Source organism: Strongylocentrotus purpuratus, unplaced genomic scaffold (genome assembly GCF_000002235.5).
Source record: "Strongylocentrotus purpuratus isolate Spur 01 unplaced genomic scaffold, Spur_5.0 spur5_scaffold_9, whole genome shotgun sequence".
Taxonomy (NCBI): Eukaryota; Metazoa; Echinodermata; class Echinoidea; order Camarodonta; family Strongylocentrotidae; genus Strongylocentrotus; species Strongylocentrotus purpuratus.
In genome coordinates, this window is record NW_022145615.1 from 29,203,387 (window position 1) to 29,216,682 (window position 13,296).

The 13,296-nt window shown below is 38.7% G+C and overlaps 1 protein-coding gene across 1 annotated transcript; it reads left to right on the forward strand.

The window, feature by feature from the left end:
- Positions 1–57: 57 nt before the first annotated feature.
- Positions 58–8,026, forward strand: LOC576179 (tRNA modification GTPase GTPBP3, mitochondrial). Its single transcript, XM_011681183.2, has 9 exons — positions 58–202; positions 319–854; positions 1,469–1,604; positions 2,137–2,290; positions 2,955–3,027; positions 3,970–4,113; positions 4,556–4,721; positions 5,667–6,092; positions 7,158–8,026. The coding sequence occupies exons 2-9, from the start codon at positions 371–373 to the stop codon at positions 7,381–7,383; spliced, it is 1,809 nt and encodes a 602-aa protein (XP_011679485.2). The 5' UTR covers positions 58–202; positions 319–370; the 3' UTR covers positions 7,384–8,026.
- The last annotated feature ends 5,270 nt before the right edge of the window (positions 8,027–13,296 follow it).

Below are 13,296 nucleotides of genomic sequence, written 5' to 3' on the forward strand. Positions count from 1 at the left end.
CAAACATAAACTGTAAACACTACATATCCAGGGATACCATCTCCCCTCCCTCAATATATCCAAGTAAAATCTCAATCAACAACAGTACAGAAAATATCGACATGTTACTACAATTTATACGTGCATAGTCTAGTAAGTGTGTGATCTGCGAAATTGAAGCTCTGTGGGAATGTAGTCTGACGTCCGGCCGTGGAAGTAATTGGTAAGTTTAATGTCCATCAATTTATTGTAATAACAAATTATTTCTAATGAGTTTTAAATAATAGTATTGTAGATCTTAACCGAAATTCTGTTCTTATTATTTCATTAATATTCAAGGTCCGCAGAGCTTGTTATCATCACCAGAAAGTGCTACATACTGACGATTAAAATGCCGCATGGAATCGAACGGATCGCTGCTGGCATTCTCTGCCCAGCTAGTCGGCTGCGTTATCTCGAGGTACCCGCTGTCGCTGCATCAGTCGCTAGATTTTGCAGGAGCAGCCGATCTTCTTCTCAACCATGTCAACATAGTTGTCTTTTCAAGCGGAATTCTTCTTCACCGGGACATCGAATTCCCCACAAACTAAGAAATATCAGAGCTGATAACATTCAATTTAAAGATAACAAATACAAGTGTTATTCTTCATCCTCTCCATCAGCTGAAAATCAAAGAACAATTTTTGCTTTGGCAAGTGGACATGGAAAATGTGGAGTTGCAGTTGTGAGAGTTTCAGGCCCTCAAGCGAAGGTGGTCTTTGATAAAATGATTCCAAGCAAGAGGGCAATTGGAACCAGACAAGCAGTTTTGTCACCAATTTATGATCCCACAACAAATGAATTAATCGACCATGGGCTGATTCTGTGGTTTACTGGTACGTTATTTCGTTAATGAATAACTTTCTTCATTCAGGATCTTATTCTTACTTGTATTTATGTCTGCTTAGATAATTAGCCACCTCATCCTTTTGTACTTCTACTAAAATAAATGAATGCAAGAAGATCCAAGCCCAACCCAAGCTCCCCTTCTCCCAATTTTTTTTGTTTTGTTTCAAGCCCCCCTTCCCCAAAGTTTGTTTCTTGATTGCAAATCAATATATGCTTTGGTACTCCTGGAATATGAGTAGTTCTAAAGTGAACATCAGGGAATAATTTTCCTCAAATTTTTTGATTAGCAATTTCAGCCGATGGATAAATATTTCAAATGAAATTCTGTACATTTCTATGGAAGAAAACTGCTACACAAAAGCTATTTTGTATAGCAGTCATGCAAAAATGCATAGCAAATTGCGATGCGATACCAGGAAAATTATTCCCTGGAACATGGATCTTATATTAACTTATTATACAATTCTCTTTTGTGACTCCTTTGTATGGTTTGCCTTTGAAGGTGCTGGTCAAAATTCACATTGAATAAAGTGATTAAACTGAGGGCTCTGTTGAAGTCTAATAATTTACCCCCATGTATATTTTCTTCTACTGTGTTCAGGTCCAAAGAGTTTTACAGGAGAAGATGTGTGTGAGCTTCAAGTCCATGGGGGACCAGCAGTAATTGCTGCCCTCTATGGGGCACTAGGAAAGCTTGATGGATTTCATCTGGCGGAACCTGGCGAGTTCTCAAAGAGGTAAAACGGACATCAAAAATCATTGTGCATGATAGTTTTTGTTGTGGCAATACACATGCATTTAACAGATACTCTTGCCTTTGAATGATTTGAGGAAATCAAATTTCATTTGCTGCATTGTCTTGGACCGACCTTTGTTCTTTTTCTGTACTTTCTATCTATCTATAAGTACAATGACAAAAAGTGGCACAGACAAGAAGAACACCTAAAGCCTGGGTGGTGTTAGTTTTTTTCTGGTTAGAATCACAATAACCAATCCACAGTCCAAATAGTCCATAGCAAGATGCACCATTTTTTACAATTTATCATGCTTTCAGATTTTTATTTTTTCAATTTTATTTTTTATTATGCTTTAATAATAATAATAATAATAATAATAATAATAATAATCTTTTAAAGTCCATTCCAAATTTTGTTGAAAGAGTATTCTTGAATTTTGTATTTTTTGTTTTGTTTAATAAATATCACAATGTTGAAATACTACAAGTGTATAGGCCTATCTAGAATTGTTTTCTTCTTCTTCAAACTACAGAGCATTCTATAATGGCAAGCTTGACCTTACAGAAGTAGAAGGTCTTGGTGACCTTATACAGGCAGAGACTGAAGCCCAGAGACAACAAGCTGTACGTCAGATGTCTGGAGTCCTGAGTAAACTGTATGAAGGGTGGAGAGGCAGGCTGATCAGGGTATGTATGCAGAGCAGTTTAAAGGGCAATCCATTCTTTGTTCATTTGTAAGAAAGCAGACAAAGTAAAGTGGGACCGCACTACTTGTAGCTACTTGTGCATCTATATAGCCTAAGCGGTACTCGTTGATCCCCCATGATCCCCGTTTTCTTATGTTAATTGAGAGCTGATTTGATGAGATAACCACCTGTCAGTGACCAAGCAGGGAGGTATAATCCCTCCCGGCCAAACTAGTGCAGACAGGCTTTAAAAGAAACAGAAGGGAAAAGTTTGAAATAATAAGAGAGTTAGGAATGTTTGAAATATGAGATAATGAAAGCTATTGGAACCTCAAATTGACAATTTTGTCAGTGGATTGTGATGTATTTATGGAAAACTCTTCTGTTTGTCATTTACACAATTTCATTAATTTCTGTTTTTCTCCAAAGTGCCTTATGTTCTTCCTTGAGCCACTACTAGAAATATATTATGGATAGCAGGTCCTCTAGAACGAAAAGACCATTCCAGGTGATTTCTGTCTTCCTCGTAAGATTAAAAGAGGAGAGTTGTTTTATGTCAAATTCCATTTCATTTATTGATGATAGTAATATTGATATCATGCATATATTCATCTCCTGGGATGCTCAAGGCACCTGCAAACTGTTTCCTTTTGAAATTCTTACAGACGGTAGCACACGTTGAGGCATTTATTGACTTTAGTGAGGATGAAAACATAGAGGAAGGTGTCTTAGAAGAGGGTAAGATGATCACGTTTTTATGTTAATCTTAAATATCTTAATCTTAAAGGTCATACAAAGTTTTGAGAAATTTGAACATTGAGTGGCAGTGATCTTTACAATTTTGATATATTTGGATGCCCCTGTGGATGTGTTATAAGCACTAGAAAATTTAGCCTCTAAAATACTTCTGCTTTCGAGAAAATTTGAATTAAAAAATTTACTGGTGCTCCCGGTAAATTTTGATAAATTTCAAATAGCGCCTATGACTGTACAATGGTAGCTGCGACCATGAAATTCTCAGAATATGTAGCTGTGATATATAATTTCCAAACAGGAATGGCTAATCTGTCGATTTTAGTCAAAAAACATTGTTGAGAGGGAGCTATACAACATAAAGAATTTATTATTTACAATTTCATAACTTTATATTCGATTTCAACCACTACAACGATTACTGAATATTGTAGGATCGCATATGCTTCTAATATGTTCACTTGAACCCAATTCATGACCTAATACCAAAACTTTGTATTGCCTTTAAATATGTTCCATCAACAATTGCTCCACATTCAGTATGATACACCTAAAGAATTCCTAACACTTGACCGAACTCCATACTTGAGTCTAACACTGGCCTGTAATATAGTTTGCCAATTATTTTTTGAGAAATGATTCCTCCTTTTTCAGATGTCAAACTACCGGTAATCTTAATCTTAGATTCCTCTATTCTTCTAAACACATTGACATAAAATGCATAAAAAGTGCAATATATTCCTGTGCAACTCTTCTTCTAATAATAATAGGAATAACAGTAATAATAAAGTTGATGATGATGGTAATAATGATAATAACTGTAATGATAAATAATGATAATGATATGTAATAATAATCATTATTAGCTAAAATTTCAATTTTGTGGATTTGTATGTCTCATTCAAACTCCATTCTTTGTCACCATAGCCAGGCAGGAGGTTGAGCAACTTTTGACCGAAGTTAGACGACATCTACAAGACAGCAGGAAAGGTGAAAGGTTAAGGAGTGGTGTCCACGTCACCATAGCTGGCCAACCCAATGTTGGGAAGAGTACACTACTCAATGCACTTTGTAAGTGAAACTTGCATTACATAATTGCTTTTCAGTGTTTTTTTAAACTAAAATGTCAAAAACATCAAAATTTGTTTCTGTATTTCTGGAAATTCAGAGTACTTTTATTTTAACTTACTTAGTAAAATCATTAAGTGTGTTAGTCTTAGACAAAAACTTTGTCTTGTTTTGGTTCCGGAGAGCATATTCAGAGCTGGTTCCACACCAAGATTGTGGGAAGAGGGTCCGGATTACCTTTTTAGAGTCTGTGTGCATGAGGCCTATGATAAAAAGTTGAACTTTGGGGGTCGGGACTTACATATTGGGTGCCCATTTGCGTCAGGCGCTTGGTAATGTTGAGCCCTGTGATGCCATATGAAAGCTAATACATGTATAAGGAAATTGGCTTTGAAGTGATCGGTATCTTGATTTGACCCTCTGCTCCAATGTGACCTTTGAGCAGGTCAACGCCCTGCAGCCATCGTCTCACCCATCGCTGGAACGACCAGGGATGTGGTGGAATCGTCTCTCAACATTGGCGGATACCCTGTCATCCTCAGTGACACTGCTGGGATACGGGAGAGCTTAGATGAGATAGAGAGGGAAGGAGTGCGTAGGGCCAGAGAGAGGTACACAGCGTTTCATGAAACAGTCGTAAGTATAAGTTCGCTGACAACCCGTTGAAATGCATGCAGTGAATTTGTGTTTCAATGGGATGTTGGTGACTTTGTACTTTTGCTGGTTTTGTGAAACAAGGCCCTGTTTACTACAATGTCTTCTTAATTCATTTTTCACTTGTGAGGTGCTGTAGAACCAAACATTTTGTGTGCATATAATTTTTCCCCAATTTTGCAAGAGGTCAAGAGTCACCAGAGTTTCATGCCAAAGAATATTAAAATTTAATTGATTCAATTTTTGCTGGGTATATATTGTGTAATTGCGACCAATAGCCAGTCCAGGTATCTTTTATTGTTGACAGCTGTTCACACCAGCAGTCCATGTACGGAGAGTCCCAAATAGGCCAATCATATTGGTTCGCTGCTGCTCAGATGATGTTATGTATCACTAATCTATCAAAAACAAAGGTGACTAAACATTTCAAACCCATTAGATATGAGTGATTGGGAAAATTGCCTTGCCACAAAAAGTGCTGTTTATAATTTTAATTTTTTTAAATTTTTTTAAATTTATTTATTTATTTTTTTAAATTTTTATTTATTTTTTATTATTATTTTTTTATTTATTTATTTATTTATTTATTTTATTTTTATTTTTTATTTTTTTTTTTTGGGGGGGGTTTTGCAGTACTGTATTATATTTCATTTCCACAATACAGAGCATAATTTATAACAAATAAACCATCTTGACATTTGGTTGGATTATTTAATTATTTAAACTTTATTATTTTCAGTGATATGTCAGCATCAGTGATTACTTGGGTTGTTCTTTTTTTAATAAATAATTTTAGTTCCAGTAAAGTGATAATTTAACATCTCTTTTCATTCAGCTAGATTATGAAATCATTTAGGTGCATTATGATAATTTGATTCTTCTCACTGACCCTTGCTACACAGAACAAACCTCGCTGACCTTGTCATCTACATGCTGGATGCAACAACACTCGATCCTCAACCATCCCCCAAGGCCTTCCTAGAGCAGATTGATTCCTATGTGACACAATCCAAACTCTGGGAGAACAGAACTCCTAGACTATGTGATGAGAACACTCCCGTAAACAATGAGAACAGCCCTGTAAGCAATGAGAACAGTCCTGTAAGCAATGACAATGATGGGGATCAAAGGGACGTGATTGTGATGGTCAATAAAATGGATCTGGTGGATGGAGAGTCTAAGACCATGCTGCTTTCCGTCATGCCTGATGTCTTGATGCGACGGGGCAACGGAGAGAGGGAAAGGCAGAGTGTCCTGCCTGTGTCCTGTAAAACAGAGGAAGGGATGGATGGATTCCTTGACTTGCTACAAGAAAAATTAAAGAAGATGTAAGAATTTAAATGCTCTGGATGTGAAAATTCCATCCTTTAGTCAGGGCTTTACACTAGTTTTGGGGGAAGAGTGTTTCGATTTAATTTTTTCCATCTGTATGCGTGAGACTAATATAAAAATTTCAATATTTTCAGGGTCCGGGCGTAGATCCCGACCCCCCCCACTCAGTGTTATTTAGGGTACGCATATGCGTGTTCCAACCGACCCCCCCCTTTTCAGCAAAAGTCCGGTGTGTAAAGTCAGTATGGCTCGACCTTTTTCTTTTGTATACAAGCCTTTTTCAGCACCCCCCTTTTCAGCAAAAGTCCGGTGTGTAAAGTCAATACGGGTCGACCTTTTTCTTTTGTTACGAAAAGGACATTTTGGCAACACGCATGAGGTCTGTCCGTTCTCGGAGTGGGGGGGGGGGCCGGGGCGTAGATACTTAGTGCCCATGAGTCCAAGGTGCCAGTTTAGTGTTGATCCCAGCTGAAGTGAATAGATAAGGGTAGCTTTGTGGTTTCAAAATGTCTGTTGAAAGAAAAAAAATTGTTCTTTTTTTTCTGGAATTCACTAATATTATTTTCACCTTATCCCCAAACGTGTCTTCATTTGTTTCTTTGACATTCTTTATACAGCAGGCCTGATAAAAACCTGATTTAAATCGGTTTCCTGATTTTTTCTTTTCTTCCTGATTTCCCCCTTATTTTTTCTATTCTTCCCTATTTTGCCCTATTTTTTACCCAATTTTCCTACTCAAAAGGGGGGAATGTCGTTAGATGCCATTTTCTTCTTTTTTTTTACTCAAGGGGGGCTTGGTTTAGGGGAAAACAAAACACCTATTTTTTTTTTAGTGCTCACTATCACCCCTGATACTGGTAATGCAAACAAACATCTATTTTTCATTTGACAACAGTATTATTTCTTGCCCTTAAAGCATTAATCTCTTTAGCTTCAATGAATTGTTTATCAAATCACTTTGATAAACATGTGCCTTATATCTAGCATGCTTCTGTAGAGCAACACACTCGGTTTTCTTGTCTCCTCTTATTTATGTCATATCCCCCCCCCCTTCCTTTTAGGTGCAGCAATCCTACATCTTCGGACCCGTACCTGACCCAAGAGCGCCATCGCAACCATCTCACAGAGTGCGCCCTCTCTCTGCAATCCTTTGAAAGTCGGGACGATCTTGTCATGGCCGCGGAGGAGCTGAGGATCGCCCTGCGGCAGCTCGGGAAGATAACGGGTCATGTGACCACTGAGGAGGTGCTTGATGTCATCTTCAAAGATTTCTGTATTGGGAAGTGATGATTTACGTTGCTTCTATTTGCTGTCTTCCAAGTTGTAATATCAGGGATTTAGGCAAATGCGTTAATATTTTTGAATTTAATGATAATGGCAATATATGGGATTATAAGTTTGTCTAATCTCAGATTGGAGTAATTGATTTGTTAACGTAAGGAATACCTCTTGATCGTACCAGCCTTATTTTCATTGATCTTGAATATTTGAAGAAACTCTCCACAGTGTCTTAAGAAAAAATCCCTCTAGAGGTATGTCAGTATCTATGATTATAACATTCTAGTTGTGATAAAACATCAGCACTTCCCCCTTCCAGTGGTCGAAAAAAAAGATGCAACATCTATGCTTGTATTTCTCAAAGAAAGATTAATAATTTTTTGGGGGACCTGCTATATTAATCTTATATTCATGTTATATTGTATTATTGAGTGACACTTCTTGGTTAGGTTTGATTCTATGGCTGCCGTTACATAACTAGCCCCTACAGAAATTCTTGCCATCATTTTGTTCTGCTTTTTGAAAGTAAAACTCAGTATTTTTTTTTTATTCATGTACCAGTATTTGAGATTTAGTCTTCATATTCTTGTAAAAATATGAGTAATACATGTATATGGCATGATAAAGCATAGTATTCTTGGTATTCACTACACATCTTTGTGTTTCTGTTTTTACAATTATTAGAATAGAAGGGAGGGGTAGTGACTGTGAGTGAGAAGGAAATTTGCAAGTCAATGAAAGAGGTGGAGATTGAGACGGAAAATTAGAAGTTAAAAAAAAATAAATTGGGAGGGTTGAGGGAGGAAGGAGGGGAAAGAGAGAGAGAGAGAGAGAGAGGGGGGGGGGGGGGTAGAGAGCAAGGGAGAAAGGGAGATGGAAAGAGTGGATAGCAAAAATGTATGGGAAAACAGAAAATCATAAATGCTGGAAGAAAATAAAGGTAGATAGAGATCAGGAGAGTGTAGTAAGACCGAAGAAAGAGTGAAGGAGCAAAATATGGAGAGAAATTGAAAGCTGATGAAAAAGATAAAGTGGTGTAAGTGAAAGTAATGGATACACATGGGACAGAGTGAGTGAGAGAGAGTGTTTGTGTGCGTGTGAGAGAGAGAGTGTGTGTGCATGTGAGAGAGAGAGAGTGTGTGTGTGTGTGTGTGTGAGAGAGAGAGTGTGTGTGCATGTGAGAGAGAGTGTGTGTGCGTGTGAGAGAGATAGTGTGTGTGTGAGAGAGAGAGATACTGTGTGTGCGTGTGAGAGAGATAGTGTGTGTGTGAGAGAGAGAGCTCTCACCTCGGCATTCTTGTGGGGTTTTATGTGCGCTTCACATACCCCTTGTGAGGCATTTTTACTTTTTTGGGTATTTTTTCAGGACCCCACAGAGTAAAGTCTTTCAAATGACTGTATATTCGGTGTCCTATGCCCTGCGGGGCATTAGAAGTGGTACCCCATAAATGACTTTTTGTGAGCGTGTGCTAAAACTTGCACACTTTTTTATGGTAACATCGTAAGCACACCGCCGGGTTGTTATCGCCAGGTTGTACATACCCCACTAGTAGGGGACCACAAGGTATATCTGGAACGCACAGAAATACCCCACAATCAGGTGCCCCACAAAGGCCCTGATGTGAGAATGCGTGAGTGTGTGTGTGTGTGTGAGAGAGTGTGTGCGTGTGTGAGAGAGAGAGTGTGTGTGCGTGTGAGAGAGAGAGTGTGTGTGCGTGTGAGGAGGGAAATGATATCCAAAAAAATGAACCAATAGGGGCAGTGCAAATTTCAAGGCATAGATTAGAGTTTTTTTTCGCTCAAGACGGCTATCTTGAACATTCTGAATTGCTAACACTCGACAGCATCCGGGGGCACCGTCTTCCGGGCCCCTGGTAGGGCTTTCCCCCTTTGACCTGACAGGGGCTCTAAGGCAAGCCCCTGGACCCCATGTGTAAAGATAGGAGCAGTTCTCAAATCAACCCTTTGTTAAACCCTTTATAACATTTTACTTAGGAGTGTTGTGTTTCTATCTTTCAAGACATACAGGGATAGTTGAGTTCTGTTTTCAGACCTTCAAATGCCTTCAAAGTGCATGGTTATTGCTTTTATTCTTATCTATGACATTTCTAGTGTCCTTTTAGGACCTAAAAATGCAAGGAAGGTAATTTTAGACCCCAAAATGTGGGAAATTTAGTCAATACGATCATACCAATTCAGCTCCACTTTCAAAAAAATACGGTGACCAAATGACAATACATGGGCCGGCTGGTTGTGCGTTATTATATCTAACCAACACAAAAAAGCCAACATCGGCATTAGCTGAAATACGACGTAAAAGGCACTATTTCGGTTTTTTTCAACGTCTTTTTCAAGTTATCGAATATTTGTGGTGGTAGCCTACACAAGTATTAGAAATCGTTATATTTATGGATATTTCAGTCGTCTCTGAACCGATTTTGATCAAACAAAGATGATTTTGTATTTAAATTGTATATGTTCTTTCAAATTTGACACTCGGTTTTTCATTATCTCACAAAAAAACTATTTTGTGTAGCGCAGCTATGCAACAGAACTCAACTATATGAGTTTCTAAAACTTTAATTGACAAATAAAGTTGCCAACTATGCTCAGTAAGGTTTTACGAAACAGCCAATGGCCTATGTAGCAATTAAGAATGCCAAACTGCATACTCCAAAACAAAGCTTGGTTTTATTCAGGGCTGCCAACCCTCCCGCATTTGGAGGGATCGAGTCTCACGCCACCACGCTCATTCTCCCGCTGCCCCAAAAAGCTCGTAGCGGGAGACTCCCGCCACCACGCCTTCGATCCTCCCGCTCTCCCGCCAACGATGTAGAAGGCTCCCGGTTTATGAAAAAACCTCCCGTCAAACCGTACCGTATACCCCCCCCCCCCCCCAAAAAAAAAAGTGCTCTTAGTAATATTCATTTTTGAAATAACTAATAAAAACAATGTTAAAGATAATTATATAAAGACAACAACATAGTAAGGAATCAATGACACATGTACGGTGTTAGTCGTAGAAGCACCCCCCATAGTGCCTACCATATGGGTGTCTTTTTATTCCTTCATTAAAAATCAAAAATATCATATCACAGGAGATCAAAAATGTATAGATTTCTAACCATGCATAGAGCTACTGCATGGAAACACGGAACCAAGCAACCCTTCCCGCGATTAAAGATGGTGTAAAGGGGGAGGGAGAAAGAGGTAATGTGAAGAGAAGGTAATAGACCCCTTACATACCGTCCTCTTCGCATGTGATGCACCTTGTAAGCACCCCTAACCCCCCCCCCCCGCGAAGCTAGGATCTTATTTTAGGGGGGGGGGGGTAGTGAGCAAGCGCGCTCCCTAGGGGTAGGTGAAGGGCCTCCCGCGCGAAGGGCGAAAGCGTAGACGTTTCATTGAATTATTATAGGAAGTAGACGATTCGTTGTACCGTTCGCGACTCTTAACCCTAATTGTCTGAATACAGCTCGATCCCCCCCCCCCTGTCGCGCGAAGCGCGGAAGCTTTGACGTTTCCTTAAACTATTGGAGAAAGAAGACGATGCGTTGTACCGTTCTCGACTTAATCCTTGTCTGAATGAAGTCCCCCCCCCCTCCCGCGCAAAGCGAGGAAGCTTTGGCGTCTCATAAAAATATTAGAGAAAAAAGACGATTCGTTATCCCGTTCTTGACTCTTAATCCTTGTTTGAACTTAGTTTCCCCGAAAATTTTAAACCTCTGATTTCTTTAGTTGATATTGTAGGAAAGTGAAACCTCGAGAAAATACAAGTATTATAGTTGTAGTCTCTCTTGAAGCCGTCACTGCGGATGAAAAGTCACATTTCATTTAAAGGAAAAAAACAAACTTGTCGGCCGACCGACATTATACATGTCACCGACTTAAAACTTCTGCATTGATATAGTACACGAGGATCGAGCAAGAATACCGACACAGCAAGTCGTTTTTCTGACAGACATTCAAGGAGATTCATATGGATTGCCTTTTCTATTATTTTGGATAAGACGGGGAGAATGGATATCGGTCTATAATTACATACTTGAAATTTATCTCCATATTTGAAGATGGGTTGTATCTTGCTATTTTCCATGCAGCAGGCACTACACCAGTTGTCAGTGACAGATTGTATACGTGACACTTAATCCTTCATTCCATGTAGCGCCTTAATTTACCGGAAAACCCTTAATTTCTTTGTTTATAAATTCGCTGTCAATAACTGGCAAAATAAACAATTCTGTCGGTTCCGACAGATTATCTTCGGCTGTACTGCATTTTGTGGTTATCACTTCATCACTTGATGCTTCCGAAATTGTCGGGCAAACCTTTCACAGTTCTACTGACAAAATTTCTGAAAATGTTTGCTACTTCTCCTGAATTAGCTATTTCATTAATTTCCCGAGACTTGTAACGTTATCTTTTCAGAAACGTTTGCATTTGTTAAACTCTTTAATGTTTTCCATAGGGCACCAGGATTACCCTTATTCTCTTGAAGAAGAGAGTCAACATAATCCTTCTTTTGTTGATTAACCATCATATTGACTAAATTTCTGTAATGTTTGTATCTGTTCCACATTAAATCACTTTTGGTTTGTAGAGCTTTCTCATGAAAGTGATCACGAGTATAATTATGTATGGAATGGTGTCACCAGAAACCCATAGACAAGGATTCCTACGCATACGTTTAATTTAAGTGGTGCAAATTTATTTACAACTTCCATTGTTAGGTTCAACCATTTCTCCCACCAGGCGCGCCGGAAGCAGTTTGGGGGGCAAACATTCCCGGGGCTCACCTTCCAGGGGCAGTGCTGGCGTAATGAGCAAAGGCCATTAAGGTCATTGATGTGCCCAGGGGGCAGAGCCCCCGGATGCTCAGAGGTTTTTAGATATTTAACTACGATCAAATGAGCATATTGATACCTTATTATTTTGTGACATTATAGCAGGTCACTTATTGTTTCTCTCTCTCTTTCTTTCTTTTTCTCTGTAACATACTTTTTCAAAAAGTGAGGGAGGCCCTGACATGAAGGCGTCTAAATAAGCATATTTATCGCCCGACTGTAAATTTGGGAATTTCTAATTTTCCAACAAACGCATACAAAAATATGCCCCCCCCCCTCATCAGTACGCCAGCGTTCAGAGGCTCATGTCTTCTCACCCCTATTACAAAAAACACACACGCTTTTCCATTCTCTCACAATATTTCCACGATATATATCGCTATGATAAAAACCTCTATTGATAAATATAGGTGGCATATGCGGATCAATGTTTAGGAAATATTTAATTCCTGTTAACTTTCCTTTTCTTTGAATGGAATTTTATATGTGATTTAATTCAGGTTTTTATTATTGTTATTGTTATGTCCTTTCTCCTTAATACTGCTTCTTTCTTCTTCTTCTTTTTTTTTATTGGGGGGGGGGGGCAAAACTGCCCCCCCCCCCACCCCCACTTCCGGCGCCTATGTCTCCCACGCTTCATTGACATCTGTAATTTGAAATCGTTGAAAGGCCTTTGTGTCAGTGCATGAAACTACAAATCCTTAATAATCAAATTTTGGGAAATCACGCCATATATGCAGCTTATGTTTTTCAAGGGTTTGTGGCAACTGTCACCATAAAATGTAAAAGTAAAGAAATGTTCGCTGAAGAAAATTTGATATACACCAGCGACAATGTGTTTGTCTACGTTGGCAGAATATATATGATCAATTATCGATTTCGATGACATAGTAACTCGGGTAGGAACAGTAATTAATTGTGTGCATAAGAAACCAGTCATCAAAGATGAAAAATCATTTGCATTTGAATTTAGACTATCCTGACATAAATCACATTTAGAGTCTCCCAGTAGAATCATTTCTACATTGTCGCTAATCGCCCTTTTCATCATACAAGAAATTTTATCGAAATACTCGAC